Source organism: Falco naumanni, chromosome Z (assembly GCF_017639655.2).
Source record: "Falco naumanni isolate bFalNau1 chromosome Z, bFalNau1.pat, whole genome shotgun sequence".
NCBI classification, from domain to species: domain Eukaryota; kingdom Metazoa; phylum Chordata; class Aves; order Falconiformes; family Falconidae; genus Falco; species Falco naumanni.
In genome coordinates, this window is record NC_054080.1 from 39,787,790 (window position 1) to 39,812,064 (window position 24,275).

Here is a 24,275-nt window from a genome sequence, read left to right on the forward strand (position 1 = left end):
GCTCACAGCTGCAGCAACAGAAAGTTCTGTGGCTGAGCACTAGATCAAGGCAGACAGGGGAATTCCCAGAGCCAGGGAAACCCACGCAAGAGCTGAGAACCCCGCATGGAGCCAGCAGCTCTAGCGAGCGAGAGAGATGCAGCTTGGGCATGGCCAGGAGCAAATGTGGCACATTAAAACAGCCCTGGGGAGCACTGCCAGCAGGGGTACTGCCAGGAAGGTGTATCAGCCAGGCCATGTCATGTCAGTTTGTGTAGTTGGACTCACAGCAAGGGTCCTACATTCTGCTTGTAATCCACAACCCTGGGAAGCACTCTAGGTCTCTGCCATAATGGTGGGTACTTGCCTCAGAGTTAAAACCAGTGTTTCCACTGAGAAAGGCCCCTGTGATGTCTGATGCTACAAGCCAGAGGGAAACAGTAAGGCAGGAGACTTCAGTACATATGGTAGGTTGCAATGAGTGCCCCAACCCTTCTCCTGGAGAAAAAGCAAGTACCTCCCTAAGGTGTGTGCAGGTTGATGACCTGTTGTGTCAGGTGGTCAAGCTGCAGGAAACAGTTAAACAGCTGCACGGTATTAGAGGGTGTGAGATGGAAATAGATAGGTGGTTTCAAAATCATGCTTCTGTAATGGACACCACAGCAAATGAGGAATCTTGGGCCCCAGTGACCCACAAAAGCAGAACTCCTCTTAAGTCTCCACCCTTAAGTCACAACCAGAAACATATGAAGCTTTAACAGCTCTAGACACACACAAGCAAGGCTGGCAAGAAAAAACTGCACTAGCAGCACACTGGGTACCATAAAAAGAAATGACAGGTGCTTGTGCTGGGTGATAGTCTGTTAGGAGCTACTGAGGTGCCCAGCTGCTGGCCTGGCAGGAAGTCACGTGAGGTAACACCGCCTTCTGGGAGCTAAGCACCCATCTGCTGCTACTTTCATGTGCACAAGAATGACACCGCAAGCCAGAACCTGGGCAGAATCAAGGAAGGCTATAAAGCCCTGGGGGTGGAAGTGAAAATTTCTGATAGTTATTTTTTCTACTATTTTGTTCCAGCAAGAGGAAAGGGTCCAACCAGAAATAGACATATAATGCAAATCAAGTTTGGTTTTATGGCTGGTGCCATTGTGAAGGTTTTGGCTTCTATGATAATGGGACATTCTTTGACTACAGCATGTTAGGGAGGAAAGGGATCCATCTGCCTAGAAAAGGCAAGGGAGTCTGGCAGCAGACTGGCCAGCTTGGTGAGGCAGGCTTTAAACTGAGGGACTCAGGAGGAGGGGTCTAAAGTGGCAATGCTCACACCATCGCATCTAACTGGGGAACAAGCCAGGCCAACCAGAGCAGTGATACCTGTTCCTTAGCTGCTTCCCAAGATGGGTACCGGAAGGCCAACCACCCGCAGGGTGCTTGTGGCAATGTTGGATCTTCTTGCACCCTTCCTGGGAAAGCTGTGTGCTCCATCACCTTTCTGAAATGTCCGTACACAAACACACCCAGCATATGGAATAAGCAGGAAGAATTAGAGATCTGTGTGCTGTTGCAGGTCCATGACCTCATTGCTATTACAGAGACATGGTGGGATAGCTGGCATGACTGGAATGCTGTCATGGATGACTATGTGCTTTATAGGAAATCCATGAATCTTATAAGATGCAATGTAGCAGAGCTGGAAGGAGGGATACAGAGGGGGCAGCTGAATTCCACAAATTCTCAGAGGCAAACAATTGCCAGCTGGTCATATTTCCTAACACAGAAGACAGCTTTAGAAGAAGCAATTGGCACACTTCTCAGTAATTTTGGCCTCCTCTTTGCTGTGCTGGATGAAAGGAAATTTTTGTATGTGGCAAAAGTGACAGAAATGCTGGGCAAATATGGGAATAAGCATGTAACTAGAACATGTAGTAGGTAGTGATGATTTTTCTGTTCGGTTTTGTACAGGAATAAAGCGAAGTGGCACCACCCCCACCCCTACCCCCCAAATAAAACAATACCAAACCCAAACAAAACAAAACAACAATCAAAATCATTAGGATACAAATAGTAGATGATCATATAACTTAAAGATCAGTTTAAGAGGCCAGATAGAGAGGAGCAGACCGAAGACACCAGGTAAAATCCTGATCATCTACTTGTAACATCATTAACTAAGATCAGATAACCCAGTAGTATAGATCAGACAGGCTAATAGGCTCTACAATTTACAATAAGCACACTTTCTACAGTATTAACCTTCTACATTACTACTACTACTGTGCTTTTATAATCTGATCACAGTGGCATTCCAGTGAAATTCAAAGATCCTGTCGGTATAACAGAGACCAGAAACTGGCTTTTACAGCCAAGAGCACTCTCTGCTGGATGCTCTATCAGTACCATTTAAGTGTTTTACAAAATTCCTGGAAGAGGGAGCATATAGAAAAGATGGAAGGCACATTGCATGTCATATTCACAGCTGTTTTGAAAACACAACTATCACCATCAAATTAACAGCAGTGTGCCTTAACTATATCAGTCCATGAAAGGTGGGTAGTATTTTATGTGTCATGTCAATTAGAAATTTGTTTTTTTGGGGGGAGAGGGAAGACTAGACAATAAATATTTTTCAGCAACATAAGATCTTTATTTTCTCTGCCTCAGCATTCACTACCCCTGCTGGAGTTCCACACTGAAAGAATGAATGATGAAACACTTAGAGATATGAAGAAGAATGGATACAAATAAAAAATAGATTTCAGTTTTGATTAAAAAGTTGAAGAGTGCTACAATTTGCAATTGCAAATTGTTTCTACAGTCGCTTTTATTATCTTTGCATCATTAGAATGGCTAATGTATCTGTCTTGTTCTCATTTGTCCCTTTTTCAGTTTACAATTTCACGTTGGCAAGACGAGTTCATATATGCCAAAACCTAAAGTATTTTTTTGCAATATAAATATGCTGCTTTTTTATTTATAAGAAACATGGTCTTCTTTTTTTACTCACAGGAAGAATGCAGTCTTAATACTCAGATGAAATGCTAAATATTATTGACTTCCTAACTACATGGTGTTTGGCAGTTCCAGAACACTAAATAGTGGACTATGAGCCAGATAATGTAAAGTGAGGAAATTATTTTCCCACTCTGATTTATAACAGCATAAAATACTTTGTAATATACTTCTGCTAGATCTATATTTAACCCACTTCATCAATAAAGTAGCTTAGGATTCATAAATCACACAATTTTCAGAGCTAAGGAAAAGTACAGCTAGATAAGAGAATACAGGAAATCAAGAGAGGAAGAAGAATCCCTGCACTCCCCGAAGGACTCCATTCTGATTTACAAAGATCATTCAAATGCTTCATTGAAGCTAATTGTGTCATTACTTTACTGGACCGTTATTGCCACAATTGTCTCTTTTCTAATTACTAGCAATGTTTTACCAATTTTGTATAAATTACTGGTATTAAACTTCCTATTGTGTTTGAATTACTAGTACCAGCCAGCCCATTGTTTTTTAAATAGCTGTTATATACTTGAGTCATAACTGTGGTGAAGTTTGCTCTGTGGGAGCCATGACCTGAAAGAGTTGAGGAACATGGACTTAATATCGATCCCAATATGTAAGACCACTGCCTTCAGCTGACAGCACTTTGCACAGGATAATAACTATAAGGAGCCCATCAGGCAGCACGAGTGAGGTGCAAAGCTATGCTTTCCTCTCCCAGCCTGAGCAATCTGTTCACAGCTCTGCCTTACCATGTAAAAGTTGTCATGATGGCTGATCTAAATTGTGATGGCTGGCAGTACTCCCAAGTGGTGAGTGTCACAGCAAGCAGTTGTCAGAATACGTATTAATATTCTGCCATGTTGTTTTTCTAGGTGCAGGATGTGAACCATGATTAAAACTCTGCTAAAAAGTCAGGAGGAATAGACTTGGATTTTATTTCACTGGGTTGTGGAGCAGTCCTCTGTGCGTGCTGTACCACAGAGTTTAATTTTGCAGATTAGAGAGAATTTTTAAAAAATTCTTTTTCCTGTCTTTACTCCCTCTCTAAAAACAGAGAGTGCCTGGAGCAAAAATCATAGTTTTACATAGTGTTTAGACCCAGATCACAGCATTATCAAGAGAATGTGCAATGGCCATGTTCAATTAGACAGAAAGGTATTGAATGCCTCATTTGATTTAGAAAGCAATATAACTTAAGGAAGAAATACAGATAGATCTGTAAGAATTCAGCAATAATAACAAGGTACTTCTAGCTGAACACCATAAATGCAGATAACAGTCTTATTAGAAGTTTTATTAGAATTTTTACATAAACCTTTTAACAATTGGGATCAAAGTGTAACAAATCATGATTAAATGCCAGCTTAAAGAAAAATCGAACCAGCAAAATATCTGTGTTTGTTATCATAACCTTGTTTGAGTAAAACTCACTTACATTGAATTTATCATGTAATTAAGAATGGAGATGAATTCCTAAACTGCAGTCAACTGAAGTAGAAGATACCTTCATAAAATGTTTTGTTTTGTTTTGAATTCCTTCCACCATAATTACCAAGAGCTGAATCTTACTGTCTTTGTGACATCTAGTAAAACTTCACTGGACTACAACAACAACAAAACTATTCTCCTTGTTCGGTAAGAAATAGACTTAACTATCATAGTTATAGTTTATGCTAGCTAATGTAGGTATAGTATTCCATTCAAAGTTGCTGTGTTTCTTTACTTCATGAAAAGATACATCAGGATAACTTGACTGTTTAGCTCATTTTATGTCCCATTAATCGTTTTTTGGTTAACTTAACTAGTCTTGCTGAATAATTTTTCTGTTTCTCCTAGAACTCCCACTTTTGTGTTACAGACTGAGCAGGAAGCTTCTGTGGAAGTTAGATTCTGAATATTGAAACTCCTTCCTACACCTGGGCACTTTCCTTTGTTTAATTGGTTATAAAACTTGTACTGGCAATATTAGATAACATCATACCTATCATTTAATCTCTCATTGACAACCAGGAACATTTTGGAATTCAGCATCCTTCAACACAGAGACGTCCTACCTGCATTTCCCCACCTTCCATGGAGAGCTCAGTGCAGATTTCTCATTTTTCTTTAAAACTACTGCTTCCTCAGGAGTGTTTTTAGAAAACCTGGGAATTCAGGACTTCATAAGGATAGAGTTATACTGTAAGTAACATGACTGATGGTTATCATCATCATCATTATTATTATTATTATTAGATTTTAGTTGGACTAAATTAGAATTAGGTTAAAGGGGAAATATTTTAGAGCTGTTCTCTAACTTTATGACTGTTACTACTGCTATCAGAACTTTATCATTCCCAAAAAAATCCCAGCGCTGAGAGTATACAAATATCCATTCAAAGATAGTTTCTGTCCCACAGGGTTCTTAGTCCAAAAGCACAGCAATCAGCCCCTGGCTGCTTAGGCTGTTCCTCCTTGTCTTGTTCGCTGTATCCTTGTCACCATATTCTCTCCCTCCAAATTTGAAGGCCAGGCATTACATCTAGCTGTTGGGAAATTCACTCAGACACAACGTGTGACTCAGACCTCATGTGGCACAGTATCCTGGCTTAGTCACACTTTCTCATAATTATTTTTCTCTTACAAACCCACATCTTTAGACTTTTACAGCTTTTGTTGAACAAGAGAAAATTAAATGTCTCATTAAATTCAGTAAGATGACTAATGTAGAATGGAAGCTTTATCTTAGTTGACTCATTGTTTTGGTTTTATACTGGTCTTTATTAAAAGGGAGAAAATTTAACAGGATGAAGTACCGTTTCAAAAAAACTTTTGGTTTAATTTTAAATGGTATATCAATTAAAAAGTCTTATACTTGACAGGTGCCTTTGAGAGTTCTTTAGAACTCTTTGTACCTTGGGATTAGACAGTTCTTCAAGTTTTTACAAATCCATTGTAGTATTTTCCACTGAAGACTACAAATTAACATATATATGTATGTGTGTATATATATATCGTACAATGCAAACGATTACTCTAGAAACAGTAATCCATCTTTATTAAAAAGTAAAATATTCTGCTTCCTTGGGGTTTTTTTGCCAATGTTAATGTCTTAGATTATTGAAACAAACAGGAAAACACCTACTGTGCTCTTCTGCAGGCAATTTAATTATAGAATATCATGTAACGCTTAATCAATTTGGTTTGCATTATCTCAAACTGTAGTGTTGTATTTGAAAGATATCCTGTTTTCAACAGAGGTTTTACCATGGTTACCAAGAACATGAACTGCCTTCTGTTAAAGCTGTGTGAACAGGTGAAAATACAGTAGCGTTATAACCTTAGTGTCATCCAATACAGAAAATACACAGGGACAGCACTTCAGTGGAGAATGCCTGAAGCAATGATGATGTTCTTGCGTGATAAATGATTTTTCATTTTCAAAATAAACAGTTAAATCATGGAAGCATTGAAGGAATACTTCTGATTGATAACTAAATTTATTCAGACAGTTGGCAGAAGACCATAACTCTTTCTTTAGAATATTAATATTCAGACAAACTCGTGTCACTTGTCCCATTAATTCATAATCATCCAAACTAGTGTATGTTTATGGTTTTTATATGATTTGTGACTAGTCATGCATGATAGAAAGTGGAAGGCTGAATTGGACTGTATTTTCAGCGTTTTAAAAACAAGGTTTATCTCAGTATTGCAGAGATATTTCTTGACTTCCAGAAACATCTTGATTCATTGGATAGACAAACTTATCCTTTTCTTTACATCAGAGGTAGCATTGTTTGTAGTGGAGCCAGAATTGTGTGTTTGCACTGAAGGTAATATCAGTCAGAAATGAGCAATATACATTTCCATCAAAAGTATATTTCTCACACAAAAAAAACCCAAACACCAAAAACGTAAAAAGAAAAAAAAAAAGAAAACAAACAAAAATATTTTATCAACTTGAACATTTCTTTTAGATCATTTAGATCCCATTATCATGTACTCTTTTATAATAAATGTAAATGCGAATCACCAGCCTACACTTGATATTCTATTCATAGCTCCACATAAATCAATATATTTGATTTGCATAATAAAAAATAACAATAATGAAGATGTCAGGTGTCTGTGTTTAAGACGAGGAAGTGTTAGAAATTATTTAAAACTCATTACATCACTAATATTTGGCATTCCATACTTGTAAACACAATGACTTTTCTTAGCATTTTGTTGGTTGTTCTCAAGCTTTATATCTAATTCTTTTATTTATGACATAATGATCTTTAGACCTGTAAGTAAGTTGACAGAGTATCAGATCAGGAATCTTAATAGAAGGTGTGAAGAAGATAGCAAAAATGGAGATGTGCATCCTAACCATTTTACAAACACAGGAAAAGTTAATTGTCTTGAAGAAGATACTGGGTAGTAGGTTTTGTTCTGGTTTGTGGTTTTTTTCCCCCTGACAGAATTATAAAATACTTAGGTCTTTGAATTTTTGTCTGAGTTCCTGTAATCTTCTATAGAAGTAGACGCTGAAAACAGCAAGGCTGCTTCAACTGTGAATGGTACACTCTATTAAATACTTGTATTTACAGGTAACTTGCAGGTTACATCCTTTAGCCAAAAGACTGTGTAACTACTTTATACTGAGTGTTTACTGAAGGATGGTTCCTATTTAAAAACAACAAGTTAAACAGAAATTTAAAGTATGGTTGAAAACACTATGGTTTATTTGGAAAGTCTTCTGCAGTTGCTTTCAAAATAGTTCTGAAAAGTCAGTATACAGCTGCTGTTGGGCTTTGTCTGCCCAAATTTGCAATTTACTGTCCAGGATGAGTGATGAGTGGAACTAAATTGTTTCCTTTATGGAAAGTGCTCAGATTTTGTATTTTGTAGCATATTACTTGGTAATCACTTTCTACTTCTGCATGTGACGCTCAGCCTTGATATTCTGAATGGTTCTTGATGACTGACTGTGCTATCCGTCAGTCATTTTAGCCACACTTAGCCACTGACCACTTTCCATGATTACCATCAACTACATTTTCCGCTCCACTTTGCCAATCTATAGCTGTGCTCTGCCTATGTTTGAATGCACTAGGGCCACAAGAGTCCCTGCAGTGTTTGGAAAATCTCTGAGTAACACCAAGGTAGGTAAGGCCCACAAAGTTTTTTTGCACCAGAAGGTAACTCCTGAACATACCCTTCCCTGGTGCCCAGGAATGATGGAAATGTTCTTTGTCTCAGTCCTTTCTTACAAGAGGACAAATTTTAGAACTCAGTTAGCATCTCTTCACATTCTATGGCCTTCTTTAGGTGGTTTGACCACTGTGCTTATAAATGCCAAATTTCTTCCAAATTTGTAAACCACTGCAGTTGGTTTTAGCAGAATTATTTCAAATATTACAGAATGTTAACTGATTATATTTTTCACTTTTTCTTACATATTCTAGTCAGTCTTCAGACACTTACAAAAGATGACCATAAAGTCATCCTTGCTATCAGGACTTTCATCTCTGGAACTTCTGGGACTGGCTCCCTCTTTTCAAGAATGTATTACTTTTTTAGTGATACTAACATAATTCGCTATTTCAGTGGTTATTTCAAAATTATGTTTTTTCTTGCCTTTAAAATCTAAACAGTAGTAATATTTATCAGATCTGTCATTCTGATATGCTATTTAATAGGCACATTCAGTGAGTTCAAAGCAGAATTTGTGTTTTCAGGCTTCACTTCAACAGTGTCCAGAGGATTACAAAGACCTCCTTACAGCAGGTAACATTCAGCAGAAATTCTCTTGCCCAATCACGTGGAGTTTCTGTTGGTTTTGTTCTCCTACTGTGTGGTTGTTTTGGGGGTTGTTTTTTTTGTTTTTATTTTTAAATTTTTTAATTTTTATTTTTATTTTACCCCTCAGTAAGGGGGAACTGAGCTCTCAACTTTGTCCAAATGAGACAAATCTATCCTGAAATTCATTTTACTGAGGAACTGGTTTTAAATGTTAGTTATTTCATATTATTGTATAAAATACTGATTACTTTTAAACAGAAGAAATAATTTATTACAAAAGGTTTTCTGTTTAACAATTGACTGCACATTATGCCTTATTTTATTTGGGAAGCAAAATGCTTTGTATATTTTTCATTTTACTTTTGTCTCCCAGGTTCATCTGTTCTAGAAAAATACTTTATTGCAACCAGATTTAGCACTTAAGGGATTGCAAGCATGTGGCATTACTCAGTCTAAAGGTTGGCCAAAGTGGATCTAAATGATATAAAAAGTCTATTGTATCTTTAGAAAGTGAAAAGAAAATAAAAATATTTAATTAAATTATATTTTTTAATTTGTAAATTCATCCTTGAAAATGTTATTTGAAGCTGATATATTTCCCTCAACTACTAATTGCTTTGTTTTTCTCTCAGAGTCCAGTGACATAAATGGGAAATGTTCTTTTAGATTTATGGAATCTTCTCAGGCCTCTAGTCCTTTAAACAAATCCTTAATAATTCAAAATGATTGTAATCCCTTGTTTAGGGATTATTTATTTTCACACACAATTTTTCTTGAATATGAGAAAGAAATAGTTTCAGAAAGAATATTCATAAATTTCAAATCTTCAATGTCTGGCATATTCTTCATCTTATTTTTTTGACTTACAAAGATTCAGTTATGATTTTCTAAGCAAACTATAAAGACACGTAAGTGAAAGCTGCCTAGGGAATTACTCAATTTTTAGTTCACTGTATACATAGTTTTATAAACTACATCAAAATTTTCCCTCTGATATTTGCAGAAATCATGTGAAAAATGACAAAAGCAAAGAGACAGTAGAAGATTTTGATTTTATTATAGTGGTGATTAATTAAATACAGTAACAATGGTAATCAATTAGCATATAAGCAAAAATGCCTTTTATCCAAACTGAAAAATAATGAAGCTGGCACATTTCACTGTTTCCTGACTACTGTTCTCTCCAGGGGCCCACAGACAGTTTGATTTCTGTGCTGTGGACAAATCTTTGTTCTCACTGTCAGTGAGTAGGAATAATGAACTTTGAGGACAGGTATCCTGAAGTAAACTTCCCCTAAAACAATGTCTTATTCTTATCCCATGAAATAGTCTAGGCCTTAAAGTAACTTGTTTTGCCACTTAATGATTTTTTGACCCAAATAATGGTGAAATAACTTAAATATCTTTTATTACTGTCCTCTTTATAGCTCCATCTGAAGTAATTTTTTCATTTGATGTTGGAAATGGACCTAGTGAAGTTAGAGTGCAATCACTCACTTCCTTAAATGACAACCAGTGGCACTATGTAAAGGCTGAACGAAACATCAAAGAGGCATCCTTACAAGTAGATCAGCTTCCTCGAAGGTCTCATGGTGCTCCACTTGATGGGCATATTCGCTTGCAGCTCAACAGCCAGCTTTTTGTGGGTAAGCACTCCACTCATTTAACATAATTTTTCCTAGTTATCATCATGAAAATAAGAAAAGGGTGGGGGTGTGGGTGGGTAGGTGAAGCAAAAAATAATGGCAGCTGGTTCTTTTGAAAGTAGTTTGTAGGATGAGATGAGACTCTTTGTATAAAAATCCATGGCTATGTAGCTCTATTTTGAGATTACAAATTCAGTGCCTTATCCCTATGGTTAACTGTTGGACAAGATTCAACTAAAATTTTCTTTTGAGGTTTGTTTGAAGAACAAGTAAAGGACCACCATTTGTATAATTTTTTGAGAGCATGTCATCTGCTGAAGGAAGATGTGTAACTGCTGTAATTTCAAGGAAATTTTGTTGTTTCTCTTCTTCCACAACTTCTCAGGTTGCCCAGAAGAGTTGTGAGTGTCCCAACACTGGAAGTGTTGATGGTCAGAATGGACAGGGCTTTGAGTAACCTGATCTAATGAAAGATGCCCCTGCCCATGGCAGGGGGGTTGGACTAGAGGTGATTTTTAAAGGTCTCTTCCAACCTAAACCATTCTGCAATTCTGTGAATCTGTGATCTATTCTGCCCTTTGCTAACTCATTTAATGAAATAATCAGACTGTGTTTACTTAGTATTGGAAACAAGAGCAAGGGACTATTCTTTGATTTCACACAACCAGGAGAAATTCAGATCTATGGTTAGTTCTGTCTAAACTGTGAAAGCTTCAAAGGAAGAAGTTTACCTGAATGTTTCTGCCTTTGTACTTTAGAAAATATGACATTAATGTATTTGGATAAAACACTGGAAAAACAGAAATAGAATAACAAAAAACTAATTAATGTTTATTTAGCTATTATATAGCTATGTAGAGTTTTGTGTTATGTACATGGTAGTGTTCCTACTGTAATAGTGCCATATTATGAACTTATAAGTTTCTGGTGTATATGTATGGTATACAGTATAAGATCATGTAATGCCTGCTCTACTTTTAAACAGAACTTTGTCTAGATCGGCTGTGAGACACATCATACTATATGAATATATATTTTGTTTGCTGTGTGTTGGGAAGGAGTGCATTTAAGGGGAATGTTGTTCTGAAACTGTAGCTAGGGAAACTGTGGATCCTTAGGAAAAAATTAAATGGACAGGGAACCCTTGTATGTTGGGATTGTAATTCTGACCTGTGCCTTAAAAGGTATCAAAAGTAGAAGGTGGAGACTAGACCAAACAGTGAAAAATTTTATATTTTGATTAAAAGCATGGAGAAGGATTTTATAACTGAGAAGACATCCAAGATATTAGCTATTGTAGAGTTAGAGAAAGTCTTAAATTAGTTTATGTTCACAGTAATGGACTAGAACTAAACAGAAGGGCTGGGAGATTCCTGTTTACTATGCTGCAATAAATTATGTTGCTGTCCTCTGACTTGACTTACTATGTAACTGCCCTTATAGAAACAGTTTGAATTTGCAAGGTTTGATCTGTGAAGCAAGACTAAGAAATGGTCTAATTCTCAGGTGTTTATGGTAATGTCAAGTCTAAACAATTTTCTAATTATTTTGACAATTTATTGATCTGTAATTCTAAGCCTTCTACAAAATAAATACTGTACTAACTTGTATTGACATTTTCAATTTCTAGCAATTATTTATGTAGTAATCGGCCATTGAATAGAGTATTTTTTTTTTTCTGTCAAATAATTGATAAATTCTAGTAAATTCATATACATACATCTTCTGTATGGAGCTGACAATTTAAAAACTGCTTTGACCTATTGAGAAGCAAGCTGTCTATCTTGTTTTCTTCAGATAATGTTCAGGTGAATAATTGTATTAGGAGAGTGAGTCTGTTGTTTTGCTTCTGGTGTTGTGGGTTTCTTTTCCTTTCTGAAAATTCTTGAAGATCCTGGGAGTAAATGGAAATAACATTCACTATTATACTGTGTACCTTGAAATCCCTGATGAGTTTGTACAATTATTTTGAAATAGTTTGGAGCAGAATTAATAAAAATGGTATTTTTGTTATTTTTATTCAGGTAAAACAGTGTTTTTAAAGTGTGACATGGCAAATGATAGTGATTCCTATGAATCATTTCTGTTATGCATTTTCTGAATATAATTTGTGAGGGTTTGCTGTTACTGCAGTAAGATTTTTTTTTTTTTGTAATGTTTCTGCAGTTGCAATACTGCCATATGGATCAATATGGTGTCTAGGTTATTTTGTGTTTGAGTTAAACCCGTGTTTTGGATAATACAAATTTTTATAACTCCAACTAATAATAAGATAATTTCTTCTCTTCAATGAAATACAATTTTCTTCAGAGGAGGGAATAATGAGACTTACTGTTTGACTCTTTCCACTAACAGTCCACTGGTACAGACTCAGAAGTGCCTGCTCAGGCCAGTGCAAGGATCTGGAGAAAAATTAAAAATACAGTGTCCTAAGAGTGATGTTAGCAGAGGCTCTCTTTACTCAAATGTCATCTCGTTCACCTACCAAGTACCTGCCATAGTTACCCATCAGTCAGTTACCACCCTACTGGGACTGTGACTCCTTCAGCCTAACCCTCTCTTTCTTTACTTTTTAGTTGTATAAAATCTGGTTTTCCAAAGAATTCAGAAGAACTAAAGTCTAAACCTGCTCATTTTAGCAGAGATAACATAAAATCTTCATGTTGTTAGGTGGTTTTGTGCCATTATATCTTTAAATAACAACAGCTATGTCAAGATTTTCCATGAAACACCAACGATTTTACAAACTATGACATAGAAAAGGATCAAAATGCATGATCACGTGGAAATATTTACCCAAAAGTTAAATGGAAACACATGATAATTATAGTTAGCAATCTTGCATCTTGTGGAGTATTTTCCACTTCTACTTTTTAAAAGACAAGAAATGACAAATATCAGAGTATGTTGTGCAGCAAAAGACAGGAGAGATGATATGTAGATTGCACACCTTGTTAAGCAATCAGGATGAATAAAATGCTAGCTGTCAGGAAGGATGCCAAAAATAAACACAAGTGAAAACAGATGAAGCAACAATTGTTGTTAGTCTTAGGATTGCCCTGTATCTTTATCACATATGTTTGATAGTGTGGTATATACTGATAGGTATTCCTCTGTAGTGAGGGGGATGAGTTTTCCTTTTACTGAAGAATGGGCACAGATTCCAGTATGAGACAAAATATGTTAAGCCAGACACCAGCTGTAGGGTATCATGATCCATACCATGTGACTGACAGACAGACAGACACACAGATCAGTTCATCAGTCAGTAAGATACTGAAAGAGTAAAATTGTACAGCTTATCACTCTTAAGTCCACTTTTTTCTATTTCCCTTTTTCTTCTCTTATTTTTTCTTCATTTTTTCTTGCTTTTTTCCCTTTTTTCCTTTTTTTTTTCCTCTTTTTTTTATCTCTTCTCTTCCCTTCCCTTCCCTTCCCTTCCCTTCCCTTCCCTTCCCTTCCCTTCCCTTCCCTTCCCTTCCCTTCCCTTCCCTTCCCTTCCCTTCCCTTCCCTTCCCTTCCCTTCCCTTCCCTTCCCTTCCCTTCCCTTCCCTTCCCTTCCCTTCCCTTCCCTTCCCTTCCCTTCCCTTCCCTTCCCTTCCCTTCCCTTCCCTTCCCTTCCCTTCCCTTCCCTTCCCTTCCCTTCCCTTCCCTTCCCTTCCCTTCCCTTCCCTTCCCTTCCCTTCCCTTCCCTTCCCTTCCCTTCCCTTCCCTTCCCTTCCCTTCCCTTCCCTTCCCTTCCCTTCCCTTCCCTTCCCTTCCCTTCCCTTCCCTTCCCTTCCCTTCCCTTCCCTTCCCTTCCCTTCCCTTCCCTTCCCTTCCCTTCCCTTCCCTTCCCTTCTCGTCTCATCTCGTCTCATGTTATGCTTTGTGAATTAAAAGTCGTATGCATAGTTGCTTGGTATCCTATGGTGCAAAAAACTTTTCCTCAGTTAAAAAAGTCGAGGGTTTCCTGTAATTAGGCACAATAAAAGAGATCAGATATACTTTTAAAGCTATGTCTAAATATTTTCACATGTATAGGCTTATATCTTGGAAATTCATGGTAGATTGTTCAGGGACTGTAAAACATAAAAACGTTTTTACATATCAATTCTTTTAAATTTTTAAAAGCTTATATGAATTTATTTCAGGTGGGACAGCATCCAGGCAGAAAGGATTTTTGGGATGCATTCGTTCATTACAGTTGAATGGAATGGCCCTTGACCTTGAAGAGAGAGCAAAGATAACACCAGGAGTTGAATCAGGATGTCCTGGACATTGTAGCAGCTATGGTAACCTGTGCCAGAATGGTGGAAAATGTAGAGAGAAATACAATGGATTCTCCTGTGACTGCACTTTCTCTGCCTATGGTGGGCCATTCTGTAAGAAAGGCAAGCGTGTCTTTTAGCTTTATTGATTATGGAAAACAGGACCATACAGTCCAGGACAATATCTTTACATCCCTTTAAACATAAGTCTAAATGCTTGCAAAATATTTATTTTTTACTTAATTTAAAGAAACATTCAGCTGAATGTGTTCAATAAGTGTAAGTTTTGCTAAACACTGTCTTACAGGGATATGTTCATTATGTATTATTTAAAGCAGGAATCACATACCTGAGAGGATCAGCATCCTTTTTTTAGTGTTATGTAATTCCTTTGATTCTTTTATATTATATTAAATGTAGGAACTATAACTTTATGAATAAGCATTTAGATTTCAGTCTTTCAAGTCTTAATCTCAAAATCAAGACTAAATTTGGGAAACAAAGAAACAGAAGAACTTTACACTTCTTTCTACTGTAAGAAAATGAGATCAGCAGAAACAGGTCTGAGCCCATGTTTTCAGCCATTTAAAAGGAGTTCTTTGGTGATGATGTCATACCAATAGATCATCACACTTCATCAAGTTTGAATTTTAAGAACAAAAGTTTATCTAGAACTTTTGGTTGCATATAATTCTGGTCTGCTAAAAATGACTTGTTTCCTCCATATATTAAATAATTCTGCAAAGTTATCGGTGGCTTAAATGCCGTAACTCCATGTTCCTTTGAATTAATGAACACATCTTTCCTGCCACCACTGCCACCGCAAGAATAAAGTACTCCTGTGAAGTCCTTCTATACCTATTTTGCTGTGGAGCTAATGCCACCGAGTGAGGAATGATACTTTCCTTTTCCCTGCAAACAAGAAAAGAGACTAATGGTCACACTCCATGTTGTTTATGGAGTCTTCACAGGCAGAGTGGCTTCTGTTAGTCAAAGTGTGAGATCATCTATGGTAATAACATTCATCACTGTCTGTCAAAGACACTGGACCAGAATACAGAAATTTCTAGAAATTTTTTGGAAGTGTGGAGTTTGTGTGTGAAAACAGGACAGTTTAAAGCAGTTCTACTTGTAGCAGAAATTACTGTATCACAGAGATACAGAAGCCCTCTCTGAGTGATTCAACCATAAGAAGAACATAATCCAGTTAGTATAATCCTTTTCTTTCACCCACCTGACCAGTTTCTTTTCCCACATATATGTTTCAAGTGTGGCCAAGTCTAATCAATATGCTGAGATTCAAACTGCTATACCCATATCTCTGTAGGAGTAGTATACACACAAAAAAGGACATGTTGGGCTTGAAGACATAGATTAATAGGGAAAAAGCAGAAAACTGTTTAAAACGAGACAAAAAGAACCACTTCTTCATGCAAGTGATACTTAAGACACATGCCTAAAAGGGCTTTTGGATCTAATTTTTCTCTAACTAGTTCCATTGATATGTCTTTTTCACATCTATCACAATAGTTAAGAATACATTTTATTTTGTTCTGTGGCAGAAAGAAGAAAGAAGAGCGTTAGCCCTGTTTGATATTTAAAAACTGAATTACTTTTTGTTTCAGAGATCTCTGCCTATTTTGGGACTGGCAGTTCTGTGACGTACAATTTTCAAGAATACTACACCTTAGCTAAAAATTCCAGTTCTCATGCTTCTTCTTTCTATGCTGACATGACACTGAACCAGGAAGCAATTACATTTGCCTTCCGAACAACACGGACACCAAGCTTGCTGCTTTATGTCAGCTCCTTCTACAATGAATACCTCTCCATTATTCTTACCAGAAATGGTAAGTGTTCAGATAAACCATTTAGAAATACTAATGAATGTCATAACTGTCAACTCAGATTTGGGCTGAATTTGATCAGATTTGAATCAAAAACTAAGTGGTCCTGTTGTTGCATTAGATGGTATATTTATTTTAGAATTGCACCAAGCAATACTTTACACATAAGAAATATTCCTCCTACTGTCATTTCAACTTTTATGACTGTTTTTATTTTTATGATGTTGGCAAAAATAATTATTTCTGGAAAACCTTTAGGAATGCAGTAAAATATTTGGAATCCTACTTTTAAAAGTTTTGAAATTAATTTCAAAATGTGTCTGATTTGTGTGCTACTCAAGCTGTATATTGATTGCCATCCACATTATAAATGAAATAAACTACTTTTTGAAAGTCCATTATCCATTTTCCAAATTAATGAGAGGTCATTTCATTCAACTAACTTAATAAACTACTTATATACCTATGAAAATTCACTTATGTACCTGTGAAAATACATATAACACTCTGTTTAAGCTGAACATTAAGTGTTAGTTGGATCTTTCCTTTTCATTCTTTCTTCTATGTCTAGATATTTATTTTTTTTAATAAGAAAACTGCACAGACTATGTTGAATCTTTGCGATCACAGTGGTTCTGTGCTCAAAGAAGGTTCTGTGTTTTCCCAAGTACCAATCTGGATATAGAATAACTGTAGTATCCTCCACGTCATGTGAGGTGGAACATGTTTTAGTCTTTATTGTCCTAGATCTTGCTTTCAAAAGCGAGTAGAAAGTTGTAGTTCATCTACAGTTGGGAGGGAATCTCTAACAAGGATACCACGCTGCCTCTGTGTTCCACTGTGAGAGAGTCTCTCTGTGATTATATGCATAAAACCAGTATGCTGGTAGTTAACAAGAAACAGAAAATGAGCTAGAAGTTATTAACTGCATCCTACTTGAATTGTCAGCTGGTCAGAGGTTTACAGGTCCAGACAGTGTAAATATTATCCAAGAACAGTACTTGTAAGGTACTGAATTTTATTTGGTAAGTTGCATTCATGTAAGCTAACAGACCAAGTGTTTCTCAACTGAATTACAAATTTACTTACTAAAATTTCTGCACAAATTTTAACTCATTCAGGTTTATGAGTTTATAGACATCTTTGCCACTGTATCCTATTTCCAACATTTCTATTACTTTTCTTGTTGCCTTCTTTCATTTCTTACTTATGTCAATTCCTCAGAGTTAATTCCTTAAATAAACATTTTTTTTGCTCTTCAAATGCACCTGTGAAGCAGCAGGCACTGTATATGATTTACACTGTCCATTGTGTATGTAGCATACCATACCTTTTGCTCTATTTATCCCTACAGGAAGTTTGCAGATTAGATACAAGCTAGATAGTCATCAAGATCCTGATGTATTCAGCATCAATATCAAAAGCATGGCTGATGGACAACTGCAACACGTGAAGATTAACAGAGAAGAGGAAATGCTCATTGTAGAGGTAATTCCATTAGGGAAAAAAAAAAAAAAAAAAAAAAAAAAAAAAAAAAAAAAAAAAAAAAAAAAAGGGTAAATTATCATAAAAAGGTAGAAGATCCAAAGCAAAATGATATAAATAGCTACAATGAGGCAACTGCCCCCAAATAAACCGTGTTAGTGTCTCAAGTAAATAGGGCAAAAGTTAGTGGACTCACAATGCTCAGTGAAAATCTATGTTAGATGATCTCTTTGGTGTTCATTTTGTCTATTTCAAAAGGTCAATGCCTCCTTATCATCTCATGTGAAAACACAATTCATTGTTTGATGATTAATTTTCACAGTTTCTGAAATATGTATGACTTCTTTGATTTGTTTTGAGTCTTGCATTTTGTTTTTTGTTTCAAATTATATATCAAACTATCACACAAATACATTTCCATGTAGATAATAATTTAAACTTATTTGTCTAATTTTTTTCAGTCCTTTTTACATCAAAAGAATGTAACTATTAAGGAAAATATTTGGTGGTTGTTTTTTTTTTTTTTTGTGGAAATGTAATGATGAAATAAAAATACAAGATTTGCTAATAGTAGATACTAACATGTAAAGAAGTTTAATTTTTTAAATTAAAATAAAAAAAAACAAACCCTGGATGTTACTAGTTGGTATTTTGAGGTTAGAGCTGAGTTTGCTTAATTGTGTTATAAGGCCTGAAGGGGAGTAGTTCTAGAGATACGCTGGGGGGCAGAGCATTTACAGTATAATATTTGATCTTTAGGAACTAAATGTTAAGTGCCTTTTTAAATGAAAAGAGCCTTTTTCATGTTTTCGAAGGTTTACCATTTTTATTCATTTCTAGATGAAAAAGAAGGGATCAGCCAAATCAATAGTATAAATAAAAATTTAAGTGAAATGCTTAGAAGTATCACTGACATAATCAGTGATCTGAGGAAGCTGATCACCTGCTTCTTGATTACTTTTTATTCTACAACTAACAAATTCTTCCCTCAACTCCTTTTATTTCCAACCTTGATCTTATCTGGAGGTTTTTTTGCAAAATTTAACTAATATATTTTCCATTATTCTACTTTGTTCTTCACTGCAACATTCTGCAGGTTAACCAAAATGAAAAAATGAAGTTTATTCTGTCTTCAGGCACAGAATTCAATGCAATCAAGTCTCTCACACTTGGCAAAATTTTAGGTAAGTGGTACTCCACAGGACTATCTAAAACATCGATCAAAATGTCATCACATCACATAAAAGCGAATATCCTAATCTCATTGAAGGGCATTTGTTGTCTTGGATTTAATAAGACACTAAGTCACAACCAAGGCAGAATCTTCAGTCTGGTTGAAATACAAATCTAATCACGGGTAAGTGCTTCCTGAAAAGTAATTGAGTGGGTTCCATTAAAAATAATTTCACACTTCTTTCTCTCATTTTGCAATCAAGCATTATGAAACACCACTCTTTGTTTTTTGGTGTTTTTTTTTGTTTGTTTTACTCTCAGAAAAAAGAAATCACTGTGAAATCATACACAAATTACTATTACACAGAATACTATTAATCATACTCGAAAAACTGTGAATACATTTTTGATGTTAGGGATAAGGTAATGTAAACACAAACTTTGCTTGAGTTACTTTTTTTTAGAAACAAGTTAAGCTATGACGAAATATTTTGTCTAGCGATAACTCATCATAATTTGTCTTTCTCTGTAGTAATGATCAAAATGGAATGTACCTAGCTACAATTACCATTTTTCATTTTGTTAACATAAAACAGCCTGAACTAAAGTTCTTAAGATCTTCTTATTTTCACATTCATTACATTGTGAAAATATAATGATAGAGGAAGTTGTGGTGCTAGTGAAAAGTTATAGGCTATTTCTTTTTCCTCTAAAGTAATTTCATAGCATCATAGAATCATAAAAAGGTTTGGGATGGAAGGGATTTTAAAGAACATCTGATTCCAACCCTCCTGCCTAGGGCAGGTTCCACTTCAAGTTGCTCAAAGCCCCATCCAACCTGGCCTTGAACACTTCCAGGGATGGGCATCCACAGCTTCTCTGGACAACCTGTTTCAGTGACTCACCACCATCACAGTGAAGAATTTCTTTCTTATATCTGTTCTAAATCTACCTTCTTTCAGTTTAAAGCCATTACCCCTTATCCTATCACTGCATGTCCTTGTAAGAAGTCCCTCTCCAGCTTTCTCCCTTTAGGTATTGGAAGGTGGATATCAGGTCTCCTCAGAGCCTACTCTTCTCCAAGCTGAACAACCCCAACTCTTTTGGCATGACTTCACAGGATAGGTTCTCCAGCCCTCTTATCATCTTTGTGGCCGTCCTCTGGACGCCTTCCATCCAACAGCTTCGTACTCTTCTTATGGGACATAAGCTCTTGGGGGACCCAGAGCTGAACTCGTACCCCAGGTGTGGTCTCAACAGAGTGGAGCAGAGGGAGAGAATCACCTCCTTTGACCTGCTGCTCACACTTCTTATGATACAGTCCAGGATACAGTTGGTTTTCTGGCTGTAAATGCTCATTGCCAGGTCATGTTAAGCTTCTCATCCACCAACACTCTCAAGACCTTCTGCTCAGGATTGTTCTCAATCCATTTTCCATCCAGCTTGTGTTTGTGCTTGGTTTTGCCCCAACCCAGGTGCAGGACCCTGCACTTGGCCTTGAAGTTCATGAGGTTCACATGGGGCAACTTCTCAGGCCTGTCAAGGTCCCTCTGGATAGCATCCCTTCCCTCGAGCATGTCAACTGCACCAGACAACTTGATGTCAGCAACCTTTCTGAGAGTGCACTCAATCGCACTCTTCATGTCACCAATAAAGATGTTAAGGTCTGTGTTGCTACATTCCCATATCAAGCAGAGGTCCATTTGTGCATTCTTCCGCTAACAGCACTTGCTGTTGCAAGAGTATGAAAACAGAGTTGGTATAGTTTGTAATATATAGTAACTAAGGCTGCAATGACCTTTTCAACAATTTGAGTTACAGTGATTATTTTCACCTTTTCACAAGTGGCCTTGGGCTAAGTGTAGAATAAATAGGATTATTTAAATAATTGTATCTATAGATATTAAATGTTTATAATTTCATATGGCACACAGGTTATCACCATTACTGAAAGCAATTCTGTTTATTTTTAATAAAAGCAATTTTTAACAAAAATTATGAACCATGATCCAAAACAAGATCTGGGAAATTAACTGCCTCCCTCTCTAAATATTTGGTGCTTAAAAATTTAGTCGGTAAACTCTGTGCAAAGGAGTGATGGTTTCCCATTCTTTAAAAATATCTTTAAGTTAGTTGAAGCTTTAACAAAGGCTTTTTGTAGAAATAAATTCAGAAAATTGTGATAAGTGACATAGAAGAAATTGAGTTTTCATCTCAATTTAATATAGATGATATATTACTTTATCTTGCTCCCCCAGGCTTATAGGGGAGACTATCTACATGTTTTATATAATACCTACCCTAAACCAGAAGATCAAAGAAGAGTTTTCTTCATATTCAGTTGTATGTAATTTAGTTTAAAGGAATTTTATTTCTATGTACATGAGATGCCCCTCCAGGATTCATATATCTACCACTTTTTGTATAGTACCTTTGGGAATAACATAAGAGCTTTGGAGAATCAGTGTGTCTGCCATTGTATTAGACCCAGAAATTCTGTCCTGGCTGTGACAGTAGAAAACACTGTTACGTTTTCCCAAAGAATCTCCTACTGACAAGCAAAGCATTATTTGTAATAGCCCATCATGCCACTGGGTGGGAGGCAGTAAGTCTTCACCAGTTTTTGTCTGACTTCTATCTACATTCAACTAAAGTGAAACCAGACCAAAATGCTTATTAAATTCTAATTATAATAATAAAAATAATCTTATTATAAAATGTATAGTAATAAAAGTAGTCTTGTTTTTAGTAAAAAATATTTAATTTTATGTCTACACATATATATGCATGCACACACACATACACACAAATATCAGTTCCAAATATACCCTCTCCTATATGTAATCTTATCTAGAAAATAGGACTTCATGAAATCCTCAGTTCAATATCACAACAGAGAATCATAATTAAGACAATTTCTGACCTATCATTGTTTACAAAAGTAGGTATTAAAGGGGATTAATTGAAAGAGATTTGGGTGGGATAATTCAACTGTAATTTTTTTAATAGGCCAATGTATAACATCACAGAATCACGGAATGGTTTGAGTTGGGAAGGACCTTAAAAGAAAATGTAGTTCCAATCCCTGTGCCATCACCAGGAGCATCTTTCACTAGATCAGATTCATCAAAGCCTCACACAACCTAATCTTGACGACTTCCAGTGGTGGGGCATCTACAACTTGAGGTTATGTATGCTAATATATCTCACCACCGTCATCATAAAAAAACCCCAACATTTTCCATATGTCTAATCTCATCTACCCTCTTTCAGTTTAAAATTTTTGCTCCTTGTCCTGTCATACAGACCCTTGTAAAAAATATATCTCCACCTTTATTATAAAATGCCTTTATATATTGAAAGGTTGCAGTAAGGTCTCCTCAGAGCCTTTTCTGGGGCTGAGAGCCCCAACTCTCTCAGCCCTTCTTCATAAAAGGGATGTTCCAGTTCTCTGACTCTGTTTGTGGCCCTCTTCTAGACCTGCTCTAAAAGTTTCATGTCTGTCTTCTGCTGGGAACCCCAGAGCTGAATGCAATAATCCATGTGGGCTCTCATGAAAGTGGAGAAGAGGGGCAGATCACCACTCAACCAGTTATTTTTGTGCAGCCCGGGATATGATTGCATTTCTGGTCTGCAAGCACACATTGCCAGCTCATAGCCTATTTTTCATCCACCAATATTCTCAAGTCCTTCTCTGCAGGGCTGCTTTCAGTCCAGTCATCCCCAAATCTGTACTGATGCTAAGGACTGCCCTGATGCAGGTGCAGAACCTTGCAGTTGGCCTTGTTGAACTTCATGAAGTTCCCACAGGGTCATCTCTCAAGCCTATCAAGGTCTCTTTATTTAGAGGAAGGCATCCCTTCCCTCTAGTGAATCAATTGCACCACTCAGCTAGTGTCATCCACAAACTTGCTGAGTATGCATTGAATCCTACTGTCTATGTCATTAATAAAGATATTGAGCAGCACTGGTCCCACTGTGGGCCCCTGAGGGATACCACTTGTTGCTGATCCCCACTTGGACATTAAGATCTTGCATGTAACTATTTGGCTAAGACCATCGAGCTTATTCCTATTCATCGAACAGATGATTGAGATTTTCTATTCTGACAGTATTATCTAGACTAAATGGAAGATAATTTTTAATATATAAAAAAATCCATACAGTGGTAATTGTTTTCATAATGATGGTAAACAAATGCTAAGTATCTTAGAAGGTATTAAATAATGAAATTTAAACATCATCTTTAGAGAATTAAAGAAAAATTTATAATTATTGTTTAGTTGTGACTGTTTGGAAAAGTCTCTATATAGCTGATCTATTTTCTTCCTGGAAAAATAACTAAAGACCTTTAACACAAACAGAAATGCGTATTAACTTTGAAATGTAGATTTTCTTTATAGAACTCACAGTCCAGAAAAGAACTGGTATGTAGATATTCACAGAGAATGGAAAAGAGAATGATTATTTAGGCATAAATTTAAAGCAATATTAGCTGAAATATAAAGTACTAAAACAAAATGGTTTAAGGTATTTCAAAGCTCCAGGAATCCATGACATAACTGAATTAGGAATTTATAATGCTTGGAACTGTAATAGTCTATTGCCGTCATGTTCACATAAGGGTAATACCACAATAACTATTACAAAATCAAACTTTTTGTTATCTCCATTATGAAATTCCATATCAAAACTTTCATCAATTTACTTAAAAAAATATTTGATATGATGTATTGAAATGCACATTTTTATGCAAAGAGCAGTCTCTTCTTCAGGACCAATCTTGTCTATTCCAAAAAACTACACTGTTAGAAAAGTTTAAAGGTGGGACTGTCTTCAGTTATATGATGTCTTTGCATCATCACAGTAGCGTGAAGCATAGAGTTACAAAGACCTGTGGGGCCACTCAGCCCAGTTTGGCTCAGTTTACAGAATCTGCCCTGAAGAAAGCATATGTTATACTTCTCTCCCTTTCAAATGAGAGATGCTATTGAAAAGCTGCTGTTTCTTTCATAAATGTGACTTCTTTGGGTCCTGATTCCTGTGAAGTCATGTCTAGAGATGTAAGGAGTCTTTGTGAAGGCAGTAGAAAAAAAGCATTGAATGCTGCA

At 36.3% G+C, this 24,275-nt stretch overlaps 1 protein-coding gene across 1 annotated transcript in view; it reads left to right on the forward strand.

Moving 5' to 3' along the window:
- Window positions 1-24,275, forward strand: part of LOC121081620 (contactin-associated protein-like 4) — a 260,711-nt gene that overhangs the window by 222,450 nt on the left and 13,986 nt on the right. The window contains exons 16-21 of the mRNA XM_040580814.1: window positions 5,002-5,172; window positions 10,191-10,409; window positions 14,543-14,782; window positions 16,285-16,509; window positions 17,861-17,994; window positions 19,088-19,175. Coding sequence (XP_040436748.1) covers window positions 5,002-5,172; window positions 10,191-10,409; window positions 14,543-14,782; window positions 16,285-16,509; window positions 17,861-17,994; window positions 19,088-19,175 — 1,077 coding nt within the window. The remainder of the gene's footprint in view (window positions 1-5,001; window positions 5,173-10,190; window positions 10,410-14,542; window positions 14,783-16,284; window positions 16,510-17,860; window positions 17,995-19,087; window positions 19,176-24,275) is intronic.